The sequence below is a fragment of the Megalobrama amblycephala genome, linkage group LG19 (genome assembly GCF_018812025.1).
Source record: "Megalobrama amblycephala isolate DHTTF-2021 linkage group LG19, ASM1881202v1, whole genome shotgun sequence".
NCBI classification, from domain to species: domain Eukaryota; kingdom Metazoa; phylum Chordata; class Actinopteri; order Cypriniformes; family Xenocyprididae; genus Megalobrama; species Megalobrama amblycephala.
This window is the reverse complement of record NC_063062.1, coordinates 19,015,467-19,031,477: the sequence shown is the minus strand read 5'-3', so window position 1 is coordinate 19,031,477 and position 16,011 is coordinate 19,015,467. Positions and strand designations below refer to the sequence as shown.

The following is a 16,011-nucleotide window of genomic DNA, read 5'->3' as shown; positions in this document are numbered from 1 at the left end:
TGGATTAAAAATGCATCACATTCATTAAACATTTAACTTTATTTTAAGCAATATTAGGCAATTTTTAGCACATAGTATGCAGTATTGCATTCAAGATTTTTTTAACCCCATGATTTTTTTTTTTTTTTTTGCATTATAAACTTCAACATAGCCTACTTGATTAAGTGTATCTTTATATATCTAAAAAAAATACAGAATGCAAATTCATGTAAATATATTTGCTGGTTGTTGACATCCTCCTACCTCTGATTACGGCTTTTTGAAAACTCTTATCTCAAGAAGACATTTCACATGGTCAGTGAGCTCAGAAGACGAGCGAGGAAAAGGCTACTTCCATTAAAAGAGGCATTAGTGAGCATTATAGTGTTAATCCAGGGGCCTTTAGTAACCTGGTAATCTGGATTACGGCATGTGCAGATCATCCTGTGGTTTGGGTTGGTGACCTTTCAGCCAAAGACCAACTTTATACTCCATTAGCGTCCTCATAGTTACCCCAGCCCCACTTTTCTGTACCATTTCAATATCTGATCTACTGTGCAGCTGCAATAGCAAACACTAACAACACCAACGCCTCCTCTGCTCTGTGTTTCTCATTAATATGTAAGCTTTTGCAAATGTTTAAGTGCCTCAAGGGGCCAGTAAACACACTTATTTCACTTCTTTGGCTCACAGAGAAATGTGCCATCCTTTCCACAGTTAATTTACTGGAAGATCTTTACAGGGTTGCTGATCAGGTCAAAACAACAACAACAACAACAAAAAAAAACCTTAAAGGAACAGTCCACCCAAAAATTAAAATTCTGTCATAATTTACTCACTCTCATGTCGTTCCAAACCCTTGTGCAAGTCTTCTGAGGAACATGAAACAAGATATTTTGAAGAATGTTTGGTAACCAAACAGTTTTGGTTTCCATTGACTTCCATTGTATTTTCTGTCCAAACATTCTAAGTCAATGGGAACCAAAACTGACTGGTTATTAACATTCTTCAAAATATATAGCATAATATAATATTTATGCTCTGCAGAAGAAAGAAATGCATGCAGGTTTAGAATGACATAAGGGTGAGTAAATTATGACAGAATTTAAATTTATTTGGTGTGAAATATCCCTTAAAAGAGTGCATTTGAAATTCACTATACAGGAAAACTAAAGAACTAGCACCAACACAAACATTACTGCTTTGACAGGGAAGCGTCTACAAGCTTGTCGACTCATTTGACCTCTCCACGGCTAAGAGCTTCCTGTTGTGGGTGTATTTCAGGTCAGCTCTCCATCCACTAGAGAAGAGCCATTAAACATCAAGCAACCTTTTCCCTGAGCATGATTGGTTGTGTGTTAGTTTCCTGCACAATTTCCTCAGTGACTCTGGGACAGGGGTCTCAAACTCAAATTGGCGGGGGGCCGTTTCTGTGATTGACACCTCATAGGAGGGCCATATTAACATTCAAGCGCAAGAAAGCGCAAAATTTCAGAAAATTTACTTTCCTTTGCATTATTTCTCATTTACTTCAAATTTCATTAGGCCTACTAAAAATTTTATACCTATACTATAAATATTTTATTTACCATACTAAATGTAAACAGCAGTGTCTCTCTCATTGTTACAGAGTGTAATATAATACTATTACTAATATAATACTACTTATAATACTACTAATATACTAATATAATACTACTATGCACCTACCGTGCGTAACCTGGGTGTTATTTTTGACAAAAGTATGCACTTCGATAAACAGGTCAGTGCAGTAGTGAAGGCAAGTTTTTACCAGCTAAGACTACTCAGCAAGGTCAAATCATTTTTGTCCCAAGCTGACCTTGAAAAAGCTATACATGCCTTCATCAGCTCAAGGATTGACTACTGTAATGCTCTCTACACTGGACTTAATCAATCACTTTTCAATAGGCTCCAAATGGTACAGAACGCTGCAGCACGACTTCTCTCTAATACCTCCAAACGGTCACACATCACCCCTGTCCTCCACTCACTTCACTGGCTTCCGGTGCAGTTTAGGGTGGAGTATAAGGTCCTTCTTTTTGTGTTTAAGGCCATCAATGGTCTGGCCCCAGCCTACCTTGCCGAATTAATAAAGGTCTACCAACCAGCCAGAGCTCTCCGCTCCTCTGGACATACCTCTCTGGTTACTCCCAAATACAACTACAAGAAGTTCGGAGGCAGGTCATTTTCCATCCAGGGACCAAAGCTGTGGAACGCACTTCCAGCACACTTACGTTCCATCACTGTGCTGAGTGTTTTTAAAGCACAGTTGAAAACGTATTTATTCATACAAGCTTTTAATACATAGTCCATGTTTTAATTGCTATTTGATGTTATTTTGTTTTTATATATTTTTTTTATTTTTTTTTTTTTATTGTCTTCTTATATTTTATTGTCTTCTTATATTTACTGGAAAGCACCTTGTGCTCCTTTTGGCTGTTGTAAGGTGCTCTATAAATAAAAAATGATTGATGATTGATTGATTGATACTAATATAATACTATTAATTGCAATAGTCTGGTGCAACTTCTCACATCCAACAAGGTGCATGGAATAAAAAAATGAGTAATTTAGGAACAAAACCAGCAACACTTGTGGCGTGGAGGGGTCAGAAATGAACAAAAAACTGGAGCTATATATATATCAACTTTATTTTGCCAAAAAATAAAAATCTCTCATTGTTATATACATTATTAGTTTTTAACATTTACACAGCTGAGACACATTTGTCCAAGATGCCGTTTGAGCATCGGTAACGTTTAATGGTTGCATCGGACGCGTTTCGGTGGTTTAAATCGACGCTCTTGACTTAAAGTCGAGTGCTTTTACTGTAATTTAGGCAAGCGACGCGGTTGAGAGCGCGGCTCGTGGTTGCATAGCAACGACAGACGCCACTGGAGCGAAAGAGCATTGAAAAGAAGGAGAATGCGGCGCGGCCGCTTATGTGACGCGATATGTGAATGCCCCCAAACAACGGCGAATTTTTCTTTGCATATCAAACAGGTAGCAACTAGTGAATAATAATAATAATAATTTAGCGGGCCGGATTATGTTTTATTTTTGAGATCAGTTGCGGGCCGGGTAGAGGGGCCGGCAGTTTGAGACCACTGCTCTGGGACATCAAATCAGCTCAAAGCACAAATGAATATGGAATTTGTGAAGGTAAATATGAAAACAACAAGCTGTTAGCACTAGATACTATGATTAGGTTGGTATCAGATGAGGTACCATGAAATGAAATAGACTATATATATATATATATATATATATATATATATATATATATATATATATATATATATTTTTTTTTTTTTTTTTTTTTTTTTCTGAAAAAAAGTACTTTCCAGAAAAAAAAAAAAATCTACTGACCCTAAACTTTTGAACAGTAGTGTATTATTAAACATTATGGGTAGAAGAGTGCTCTAACAATTTGCAATCATTTTAAAAAATAATAATATAAAACACATGTTGAATGAACCACAAGATTCTCTTGTTGAAATAGCCACCTGTAGGCCTACCAGATTTTAATTGCACTAAAATAAGGATACCAAGCTATTGAATTAACCATGGTACATTAGGCCTATACAGTACACACACACACACACACACACCATGGTGTTTTTTCTGTGCTATTCTGTTACATTGGCTCTATTATTTTTTAAAACACTGATAATTGATTACAAGTATGTATTCTAATCACCCAAATGAAGTCTCTTGAGCTGGGCACACTGGTGGAGTGGCACAGCTGGCAGATGTGACCGGGAGGCTGACTCAGCCAGTGGCCTGCAGGGACGTGCTGTTTTTCACCCTATGGGGCAGCGGTTGGAATGGCATATTATATTCTGCATGCACACAGAAGGTTAATGTGGAGGTTTTTTCCTCTATGTGGAGGAAACCCTCTGGGTCTCCCAGCAGGTGAAGTCTCAGGCACATCATGGCTCTTATTGTACAGAAAAACAATATGCGACTCCCTATCCCATGTTACAAAACACTATGATTATCAATTAAAACAAGGCAGATGCAGACTGTGAGTATGTTATTTGGCAGTTGCTTTTAATTTAGAGAGTTTCCCAGTGAGCTAATTGCAGAGACAGTCCCGCTGGAGCAAACCTGGGGTGAGCCGACTTTCCAAAGGGACAATAGTAATAACAGATAACACAGATTCTTAACCGTTACACAGCCACTGTGTGGGTTTGTATCTGCATATGTGCAGAGTAAAGGGTAAACTGAGAACAAAAATCAATATTTCCTCCTTATTAATGCATGACTAATCCTTCATTCAAATATATTTGGCATTCTCAACTCCACATGGTCTCTCATTCAATCTAGAGCAAATATTGCAGAACAGCTCTCTCCAATTATTTCTCTCTCTCTACATATGATCTTATTGAACGTGTCGATAACTGAACTAAAATGTGTGATAAAATAAGCTATAATATTTACAGAAATGGGATAGATAGATAGATAGATAGATAGATAGATAGATAGATAGATAGATAGATAGGATAGATAGATAGATAGATAGATAGATAGATAGATAGATAGATAGATAGATAGATAGATAGATAGATAGATAGATAGATAGATTCATGTAAATCTATTTGTGAAATCCATATCATTTGTCAATGCACAAGCACTCATGGAGAGCAACACATCTTATACATCTGGCTCTGGTTTCATTATATTCTAAAAAGTGGCCTTCTGTTAATGAAAGGCTCAATCTGGCATAAGATGTTTTGAAATGAGATGCTTTTGAAAGTAGCACATGGTTGAGTGGTTGCCAATGGTGATTAAGTGAAAGTGACCCATATAGAAAACAATGCCTAGTAATTTAACTGAAAAATCTTACAATGCTAGACATAGTGCTTAATTTTTAAAACAGACTGGTTTGGAGTCATCTCAAATCATATTTCTAGTTTTAGTGAATTTAGAATTTGTCTAATTCAAAGAACCCTATTAACAGGAAAATTATTCATCTGGGAATGAATGACTCCAAAATTAATAAAAACACTATGCAAATAATATTCTATAGGCTAGTCAGAGGGAATGTGGAAAATTATAATTGTTTTGCGCAAGAAATCTTTATTAACATTATACAGTGCCCTCCACAATTATTGGCACCCTTAGTAAATATAAGCAAAGGCAGCTGTGAAAATAAATCTGCATTGTTCATCCTTTTGATCTTTCATTAAAAAAATTCACAAAATTCTAACCTTTCATCGAAGTAAAACAATTGAAAGGGGGGAAACTCAATTTTCTCCAATACATGTTGGCCACAATTATTGGCACCCCTAGAAATTCTTATGAGTAAAATATCTCTGAAGTATATTCCCATTCATATTTACATTTTTTAGCACACCAGGGTGACTAGAAGAATGAAATTATCCAGTCATGACTTCCTGTTCCACAGGAGTATAAACATGAGGAAACACAAAGGCCAAATTCCCTTAATCATTCATCACAATGAGAAAAACCAAAGAATATAGTTCTGATGTGCAGCAAAAGATTGTTGAGCTTCACAAAGTAGAAAATGGCTGTAAGAAAAAAAGCTAATGCATTGAAAATCCCCATTTCCACTTTCAGGGCAATAATTAAGAAGTTCCAATCAACTAAAGATGTTACAAATCTGCCTGAAAGAGGACGTGTGTCTAAATCGTCCTAATGTGCAGTGAGGAAGAAAGTTTGAGTGTCCAAAGATTCTCCAAGGATCGCAGCTGGAGAATTGCAGAGATTAGTTGAGTCTTGAGTTTCAGAAAGCCTAAAAAAAATTATCAAACAGAACCTACATCCCCACAAGTTGTTCGGGAGGGTTTCAAGAAAAATACTCTGCTCTCATCCAGAAACAATCTCCAGCATACTCAGTTGTCAGACAAGACTGGAACTTCAAATGGGACCGGCTTCTATGGTCAGATGAAACTAAAAAAAACGTTTTTTGGCAGCAAACCCACCAGATGGGTTTGGTGCACACATGGATAAAAAGTACCTCATGCCCACAGTTAAATATACTGCTGGATCTTTAATGTTGTGGGCCTATTTTTCTGCTGGAGGTCCTGGACATCTTGTTCAGATACATGGTATTTTGGATTCTAGCAAATACCAACAGATAAAAAATCAAAACCTGACCTTCTGCTAGAAATCAAGTAATGGGCCATGGTTGGATCTTCCATCAGGACAATGATCCAAAACAAACATCAAAACCAACACAAAAATGTGTCACTGAGAACAAAATGAAGCTTCTGCCATGGTCGTCCCAGTTCCCTGACCTGAACCCTAAAGAAAATGAGTGGAGTGAACTAAAGAGAAGAAGCACCAGCATGGAGCTGGAATCTGAAGGATCTGGAGAGATTCTGCATGAAGGAATGGTCTCTGATCTCTTGTCAGGTGTTCTCCAAATCAGGCATTATAGGTGAAGACTCAGAGCTGTTATCTTGGCAAAAGGAGGTTGCAAAAAGTTTTGAGTAAAAGGGTGCCAATAATTGTGGCCAACGTGTTTTGGAGAAAAACATTTATTTCATAATGTGATTTTCTCCCCCTTTCAATTCTTTTCCTTCAATGAAAGGTTATAATTTTGTGAATTTTTTGAAAGAAAGATCAAAAGGATAAACAATGCAGATTTATTTTCACAGCCGCCTTTGCTCATAATTACTAAGGTTGCCAATAATTGTGGAGGGCACTGTATGTGGACTTAAAGGACAAAATAAAAATATGTATGAAATGTATGCATGACCCTTTAAGATTGAAAATCAAACCATGTTAGCAGCACATTTGTACAGACAACTAATATGATATATGATAACGGATTTACATAAGAGCCTATATAATAGGCCTACGGCACTTTATGATAACCATTTGGATTGCAGCAGTTTATTATATCATATAGTTTAATTTAATATCATATCTATGTGAGGTGGTACTACTGTATGCCTATATAATAAATCTTTAAAATCTTAAACAGTGCCTCTTAAACATTGAGAAAAAATGTTTGAAACTAGAAATGACAAAAAAGACTAATACTAATAAAAAACTTAGATTGCTTGCCATTCAGAGTTTGCTTAATTGTTCCAGAGCTAGTTGCTTCTATATAATGCCTCATCAAAAAAAAAAAAAAACCCTCCTCATTATGCTGTGTTTGCAGCATCTAAAATAAGAATGACATGTTTAATTAAAGTCCAAATGTAAACCCTTGTGAGCTTTGCTGGTGAACAAAATAAACACTAAGCCACTCAGCATCAACACTTCCAAGTAGGGATAAAGTTTTAAAGTGTTCCAAAACCACTTGAGCTATAAATCTAAACGAGAAAAGGAACAACTACATTTTGCAATGCACCTTTCAGCAATGCCATCAGTGTAATGGTATATGAATATCACTTCTTATATTAGAATGCATCTTCTTTTTTCTTTTTTTTTCAAATGTAGCACTGCACCTGTTCCTCAAACAATTACTGTGGAAAGGCATCATGCAGAGAAGCTCATAACTCAAAACTGAATCCTGATTGTTTCCCAAACTGCATTTTCCAAACTATAACCTGTAACAATGCCAAAAAAATATTATTCTTATTATTATATTATATTAATTAAATATTTTTATATGCATAATTATATATATATATATATATATATATATATATATAAAACATTTTATGATATATAAAAAAATTTTTTTTATAATATAAAACATTTTATAACAAAGCTGTTCGTATATCAAAAACAAATTTCCAAAAATATTGTTCATAAATACTTTTGAGACACCTAAAAAAACGGTATGAAATGGTATCGGCCAACCAATCGCTACAGGTTTGGCTGATCTTCCAGGATGTGAGTGCTAGACTGGTTATTTCACTGACAAGCGTTTACTCGTATCCTATGTAAAGTCGTATCACTGTGGACGGGCGGATAACGGATTGCTGTCTTCTGAAAATCACGGCATCCTCATCATCAGCATCACTATCATCATCTCCGGCACCTAAAACATTACACGCGCACAACTCGGCGCGTTTAGAACGCTCGGGCGTTTGTTTACATTCCGCCTTTGGAGAATCCGTTTACATTGCTCTCTTGGAATGCCTTTGTGACGTCATGGAGGTAGACGTTCTGTTTAGAGTTTTAAAATGAACACCTGTTATGTTTCAAATGGCATGTTCGTTGCGCAAAAAGAATAAGAGAGGCGACGTTTTAAATTCACGCGGACCTACTGAAGCCTTTTAATCTCCGGCAGCACAACTAAAGCCGTTTAGGGATCCATTTAGTGATAAGCCCGACTGCTGCTGTCTGCACCAACAGGGAACATGGATGGTGAGGAATTTGCAATGACGATGATGATGATGAGTGCACTCGTATGGCTGCTCTGCTCCCGTGGAAACTAGAAGACACTATCATCCAGCGTGTTATTCACTAGCCTTAGACTGTTTTTCGTGGATTTTCAGTGAGAAACTTATCCGTATTCCCTTGCAAACATGGGCAAAGATGAATGCAAGACCATGTTGGACGCTCTGAACAAAGTAACAGCTTGCTACAGGCATCTGGTTATCGCTTTGGGGAGCACATCCGATTCCCAAAACCTGCGTGAGGAACTTAAAAAGACTCGAAAGAAAGCCCAGGAGCTGGCAGTGGCCAACAGGACTAAACTGACAGCTCTTCTGAAGGACAAAAGCATCAGTAAAGATGATCGAGCAGAATACGAGCGCCTCTGGGTGCTCTTCACCAGCAGCATGGAACTCCTGGAGGTGGACATGAAACGATCCTTGGAGATAGGACAGGATTTTCCTCTCAAAGTGCCAACGAGACACCTCATCCAGACGGGAATGACTGGCAGCACCACCACCGTGGCTGCTCGAGCCATGAGCGTCCAAAACATGAAGTACGAAGCCGATGCGAACATCGACACGGTGGACCTCAAAGAGCTGGAGACTGAGATCGCTCAGGTGGACCAGATGATGGAGGAGATGGAGATGAAAGTCCAGGTGGCGCCGTGGGCTGTCGAGGCGAAACAGGAAGCGGGTGCCGAGTTGAAATCCACCGTCAGTGTTGGGAATTCATCAGTTGGTGTCATCTCGATCTGCGAGGAGGAACCCAAAGAAACGGTGGAAGGAGAAACTGGCTTGATGAAAGTATTTGCGGGGATAATTTTTACTGCTGTTTTACTCATAGCTGGAATTCTGGGGTACCTGGTGATTAATCTATAATGTATAGTTTGACATGTATATCGGGACGACAGTAGCTCAGGGCTTTAGAATTTCTTATGGAGGAAGCAACACGTTGTTACAGTAGGCCTGTCAATTTGCTGAGGCAATTTATGATGCTCTTGATGTGGAGATAAGCAGATCACCTGGGTATTAGTAAAATGCATCAGTGTTTAAAGGAAAAAGCCAAAAGGAATAAAAACTCTTCCAGTTGTCCGTCATGACCGCTTTCTCAACCCCTGAAGGTTAAAAAACTGAGCAGTTTACAATCAGAATTGGGATTGTCTCCGAAAATGTTTTACTAAAGCTACTTTAAAGCTAGAATTTGAATTGTAAATCAATTGTCAGTTGTCAAACTGGCTGTTTCATCGCTCTTCAAAGACCTGCAACCCGAAGATTACAACTTTTGTGACCCTCTGACAGAGCATCAGCGGGTTGTGCGTATTTAACAGGTATTTGTTTCACAGTTTATATAGGTAGGTGACATATTTAAGGTTGCTCATTGTGTTTCTGACCTCCTGAAGATTCTTGTTAGTCCCTCTGCAATCTATTGGTTTATGTCTCTGAAAATGGCCCATCACTGACTGATTGTACTCTTGATAAACAGGCCTTAGGTGTGTTCAGAAAACAGTCTAGTATATAGTTCATTTGTACATATGAACTGTACTCATGTTAAATTAGTGTACATAAAATATATTTATTATAATAAATGAAGTAAATTATGCTTGTTTTGTTTTGTTAAGCTTGTGCTTTGTTCTGTTAACCAAGCAATTTATGTTGAAAACTTAGAGTAATGTTGTTTAAGATATCGTGTCTTATTCCGCACTGCCTTCTTGTACTTTAAAGGGATAGTTCACCCAATAATCATTTAAGGAAGATATACATTGGAAGTATGTTTGTAACCAAGCAGATCTCATCCCCATTGACTACCATAGTTGGAAAAAAATACTATGATAGTCAATGGAGGGCGAGATCTGCTTGGTTACAAACCTTCCAAATATCTTCCTTTGTGTACTTTGAAAATCATACAGGTTTGGAACAACTTGAGGGTGAGTAAATGATGACAGAATTTTCATTTTGGGTGAACTATCCCTAAACTGCTCTTATCTTTAACCTCATTTAAGCATATCCTGTCTCTTGGGCGCTTTAGAAAACCATTTTAGTGCTGAATTTTGCAACCAGATTCTTAAGTTAAGTTTAATTGGTCATTGTTATTTTTAAATTCTGATCCCCTTAGTTTATTTTCTGTTTTCAGGAGTATCAAGTAGATAATTCTTACTCAACTAATTAAAAGGGTATTTATAGAAGAATTCAAAATCCTATTTACTGGCCTATTGTACGGTGTAGCCCTGGCACAGACCAGACGTTGTATTTTTTGACTTTTAATGTGATTAGCTGTTAGTCCTCTTTAAATTAAAGGAAGATTTGTACTGAGCTGTGTCTGAAATGGTAAGAGGATAGGCTATTTTTCATGATTATTTTCCTCATATAAATTGTTAAGTGCATGAAAAACATTTTCCATGATGATGAAAATCACAGCCTGTTAATTTCATCATCATCATCATCATCATCATCATCATCATCATCATCATCTTCCCCTATACAGTATAACCAGCTTTTACCCAAGTTTGATTGATTAATTAGTCCCCCCGCCGTGCCGTGTGACTCAGGACCCCATAATGATTGGAACAACTGCTTGTTAAGTGGCGCCCTAGAATGGAGCGTCAGGTAAGAAAATCGATGCCATTTAAAGGCCAAGTTACATATCCAGCAGGTATCTAACATTCATTAGGAAAGAGTGAGTGAATTTGAACTGCAGCAATGCATGTCAACATATAGCCGCTTTAAAAGATGCCCATTCAATCATTTATTTGTTAAATTACTATATTTCTGTGTGTTTAGCCCACTAATAGGAAGCAAAATAAACAGCCATTTTGCAGTTTTTGTGAGCATTAAAATAGCAATTTATTTCATATTTAGTATACATCGAGATCTCAATTAGCTGAACGTAATCTTCCAACTAAATGGATCAATTCCCATGAATGCATCAGTTTATGGCGGTGTATCAAAGTACCCATTTCATTGAAGCAAGGTGTGTTTTTATTGTTTACTTTTTTATTTGTCATATACTTTACATTTATAACAAATTCTTAATTGTTAAAAGACTGATTACTTTTTATGCTGGCTTGATATTTCCAAATTACTGTTCTTTCCAGTACTTGATCTGCTGATGAACAATTCTCCTCCTAGAGCTTACAAAATGGAACTACCAAATCAGGTTAGTTTGAAGCTCCATGAAAAAAATAATATGCATTTAAATAATCTCCCTTACAAAAGGAACAGGTATTACTATGAATATTTGTGGGAACAAGTTAATGGAATATGTGTCAAAAACCTTAAAGATGGCTCTTGTTTTTACAATTTTAGATTTAATAACATTTTGAATATAGGGTCTACTTTAAGTCAGCATGTACATGATTGCTTAAATTTGCACTTTTGTAAAGAAAACATTTATTTCTGCATACGGTTTCCACATTCATGGAAAAACAGGAAAAATAGGCTACATGCATTTATATGGACAATATACTTTTCCCTAAACATTAATTTAAAAGATTGGCAACTGACATATAAAAAGAAATAATATTCATTGGTCGAAAGCCACAGCTTTGTGAAAAGTTACATCATGTTAACAGAAAGTACAGATGGCTGCTCAGTGACAACATCTTTTATGTTAGAAATTGGTGTTTCTGTATATTTTACACTCAAACATTATAATTCTGGCCTGCCACCTGGTGGACAACATACAAAATAGTGCACTTAAATAGTGCACTTGGTGGGGCAGCCTTATCTTGCAATGGTTGGTCAGACTTTAAATGATTCATAGATTTTCAATAAAGTGCAAGTGTTACATGCATTTAAAGAGATAGACCAAAAGTTCTGTCATCATTTACTCACCCTCAAGTTCTTCCAAACCTGTATGAATTTCTTTTTTCTGCTGAATGCTCAAAAAAAAAAAAAGACAATATTTTGAAGAATATGGGTAAGCAAACAGTTTATGGACCCCATTGACTTCCATAGTTTTTTTTTTTTTTTTTTTTTTTTTTTCATATATGGAAGCCAACTTGAGGGCGAGTAAATGCTGACAGAATTTTCATTTTTGGGTGAACTAGCCCTTTAAATGATTTTTTAAATACTTTCTCTAATGTGACTTGAGCAAGGAAAAGAATCTACTTAGGATTGTTTATTGCACCAAAAGTAATTTGAAAGGCAGCATCAAATATATGTAAATCATAAGTTTACCCTTGCAGAATCTGCAAAATGTTAATAATTTTAATTTTAAATTGCATTTTGTTTTATTTTGTGCTGCTTTAAAACAAAAAGTTATTTCACATAACAGATGTTTACATGCAGACCACAAGACCAAATAATAACTGAATTTAGACAAAAGAGCCTGTTCAAAAGTTTACATACAAGTGTGTTGTTACCTGGATGATCAAAAGCTGCAAATATTCTCTGATGTTCAAGGCATGTCTCCCAGAATACAAAATAAAAACAATCGTGTTGCCTTTTTGACCACCATTGAATGTTTGCAGCTTTTGTAAGTTGTGTTTGAGTCTCTCAGTTGTCATCAGTGTCAAAAGATAAATGTCAAAATCATACAGTCACTGTTGGAAAGGGGTCAAATATGCAGAAGATACCTGGAGTTTTTCTGAAGAACAGTGCTCAGTTTAACTAAGGACAAACGAAAAAAAAAAAAAAAAAAAAAAACGAAAACAAAAGCAAAAAAAAAAAAACAGTCATGGATGATCAAGGTAACGACCCACAGTTTTAAGAATCAAGCGTATGTAAACTTTTGAACTGGTTCATTTGTGTATATTAAGCTATTATTTTGTCTTGTTGAGTATATATAAACATATGTTGTGTGAAATATCTTATTCACCGCAGTAGGCTTCTAAATAAACAAACAAAATGTAATTTTTATGATCCTTCTTACTATTGTCATTTTTATATTAACATTTTGCAGATTATGCCAGGTGTATGTAAACTTATGATCTCAACTATTTAGAAAACAACAAAGAGTGAATATGCCGATAAATTATTTTACAGCTGAACAACTATTTCATATTTCACTAGAAAAATATACATAATTTTTAAAAGGTTTTATTTTATTTATTTACATGCTTTTTAATGATCAAAATTATACATGATATCCAGCTTTTCCATGACCGTGTATCACTGTATCAGTGGTTTGAGGGCTTTGACTAATGACCAGAGTGCAATTATGAGACAAATATCATTTGCTTATGTGACAGTAAGTTGCTGTTCTGAGAAGCGATCAGACATGAGGTGATCGGATACCTTAGAAAACTGCCCAGAAACCTGCTTTGTGTGTGTTTATTAAACAATCGTTTCCTCATGCCAGTCTATTGTTGTAGTACAGTCTATTTACCTGCCCCAAAGTGGCATGTGAAAACAAAAATAACAGGTTGTTCACTTCATTTGTGATTTATGCATTCTTTTTGTTTCTAAGTGAGCAGTGTGGATCAGACTTGTTAGCAAAAGGTTTGGGTCAAATATAAAAGGACACAACAGTGACCTCATATTTTGTTTCTTTTGGGGATTGAACTAGCTATCCTATGGTTAATAATCCTGAACTTTACCCACCATATTCACAGTACAGTTAGAGGTTTTTGAAAAAAAAAGTGCTTTAAAAGCTGCAATATTGCAACATACAGTAATATTTTAAAATATAACTTTTCTTTTTTAATATACTGTAATTTAAAATGCTATTTATTCCCATGATGTCAAAGCTGAATTTTCAGCATCATTACTCCAGTCTTCAGTGTAACATAGTCCTTCAGAAATCATTCTAATATGTTGATTTGGTGCTCAAGAAACATTTCTTATTATCTTCAATGTTGAAAACAGTTGAGACCGTGATACTCCCCCGAATGATTCTTTTATGAACAAAGTTCAAAGAACAGCATTTAATTGAATTAGAAATCTTTTGTAACATTATACATGTCTTTACTTTTACATTCACATTATTATTCACAATTTCTTTAAAAAAAATTATCACAATTAGTGCAAACCTGTCTTTTGACTTGAAGAAAAAAAACCTCTTCTGAGAAATCATACGGTCTAAATGTGAAACTCACACTCGTCATAGCAAATGCCTCTTCAGAACTCTTTCATTCATTGCAGTTTCAGTGCCAAATGTCATATCTGACAGCAATGTTATCGAATATGAGAAAGTTTCCTGCTTTTTTTTGCCTCTATTTCAGTTTCTCACATGAATGCCAGCACTGATCCACAACAATTAGCTGAAATAAGATATAAATCCATTTAAACTATACCTATTTGCTTTCTCAAATGTCGCCTGCTTTACCAAGATTTCAAAACTCAAAAAAACAAATGGTTGAGTGGAAATTCTTTCTGAATTTCAGACCTTGAACGGTATACTTGCTGATACATTTTGGAAACATTGAATTGTACAACATATTAAAGGATCTAGATTAAAATAAACACCTTTGTCTGTTTTAACTTTGCATGAAGGATGCAGCGCAACAGTGATGAAACTTTGTGATGAAATGAAAGCTCATCAGTCTCAGAAAACATCAGGTAAAGCCAGTAATCCGAGAATTTCAGACCAGACAGGTAACAGATACTTTCATGATCGTGCATAGATAAGCATGAGATCACAATCTTTTATTTTAAGCTCAAGTTCAACATGATTTAACTTACTGTTGGAAGTCATTAGGACCTGAAAACCATATTTATATTAGCCAGTTTCACAAAGTTCTGTATTTTACATAAGATGAAATGCTGCTTGTATAATTAGATCATTTAGTTTACATTTCCATTCATTGCCTTAGAAGAGTATTTCACAAGTAAAATGCTATTGCGGCTCATTGACAGTATCATCATCTAATAAGTGAAAGGTCTTTTCAGTATCTGTATCTATCATTAATGTTTAGGTTCGGAAGGCATTTTCTTGAACACTAGAAAAGAACAGAACAGAAAACATTATAATAGTTCTGGCTAAAGATTCCTCCTTGATGGAATAGAATTAAAATGACTGCCAGTGTGGGGTGACACTTTATTTCAAAAGTCCAATTTAGACATTCTAACTATAAGTAACTTTGTGACTACATGTCAACTACCAATCATTAGAGTATTAGTAGACTGTCTGCTTAATATCTGATAATATATCTGATAACATTTTTTCTTTTGTCACATCAACTTAGATAATTAATGTGGTTCAGATAACATATTTTGAGTTTCTGTTGATTAAATCAATCACCTTCATTGTATTAACTCAAATTTTTAATTTCAATGAACTCAAAATTTTAAGGCAACCAACTTACTTTTTTAAGTTAAACCAACAATTCTTTTTTACATGGCATCTTATTCTACTAACCCTAACCCCTTAAAGGTGCTAAAGAGGATGTTTTGTTTTATACATTTTTGCAATATTACTTGAAACTGTCTTTACTAACTGATAAAAGACTATTTATTAGGTGCACTGAAAGTAATAATATTAATATACATCATTTGTGCACGAGGTAGGGCCTTAAAAACATCAGCCAATTACGCGATGATCGCGTAAACGATTGGCCCTCTGGCTTGTCAATCACTGCCGTGACGTTCCTTGTGAGAGATGAGCGCGGCTGCATGCTCCAGTAACTTTCCACACTCCACAGGCGCCGCATGCAATGTTTTTGGAAGGAGACAGGAATAACAACTGCAGATTATGAGTTACCTGCGGTGAGTCCGACATAATGAATCCAAAAAACACGACACAGCAAATGCCGGTGGTACTCGTGTTCCA

General features: G+C 35.8%; 1 protein-coding gene across 1 annotated transcript; it reads left to right on the top strand.

Moving 5' to 3' along the window:
• The first annotated feature begins 7,796 nt into the window (after window positions 1-7,796).
• On the top strand, window positions 7,797-9,908 carry si:ch73-167i17.6 (regulator of G-protein signaling 9-binding protein). Its single transcript, XM_048168135.1, has one exon. It carries the CDS (start codon window positions 8,454-8,456, stop codon window positions 9,180-9,182), a length of 729 nt encoding a protein of 242 aa, XP_048024092.1. The 5' UTR covers window positions 7,797-8,453; the 3' UTR covers window positions 9,183-9,908.
• Window positions 9,909-16,011: the final 6,103 nt, after the last annotated feature.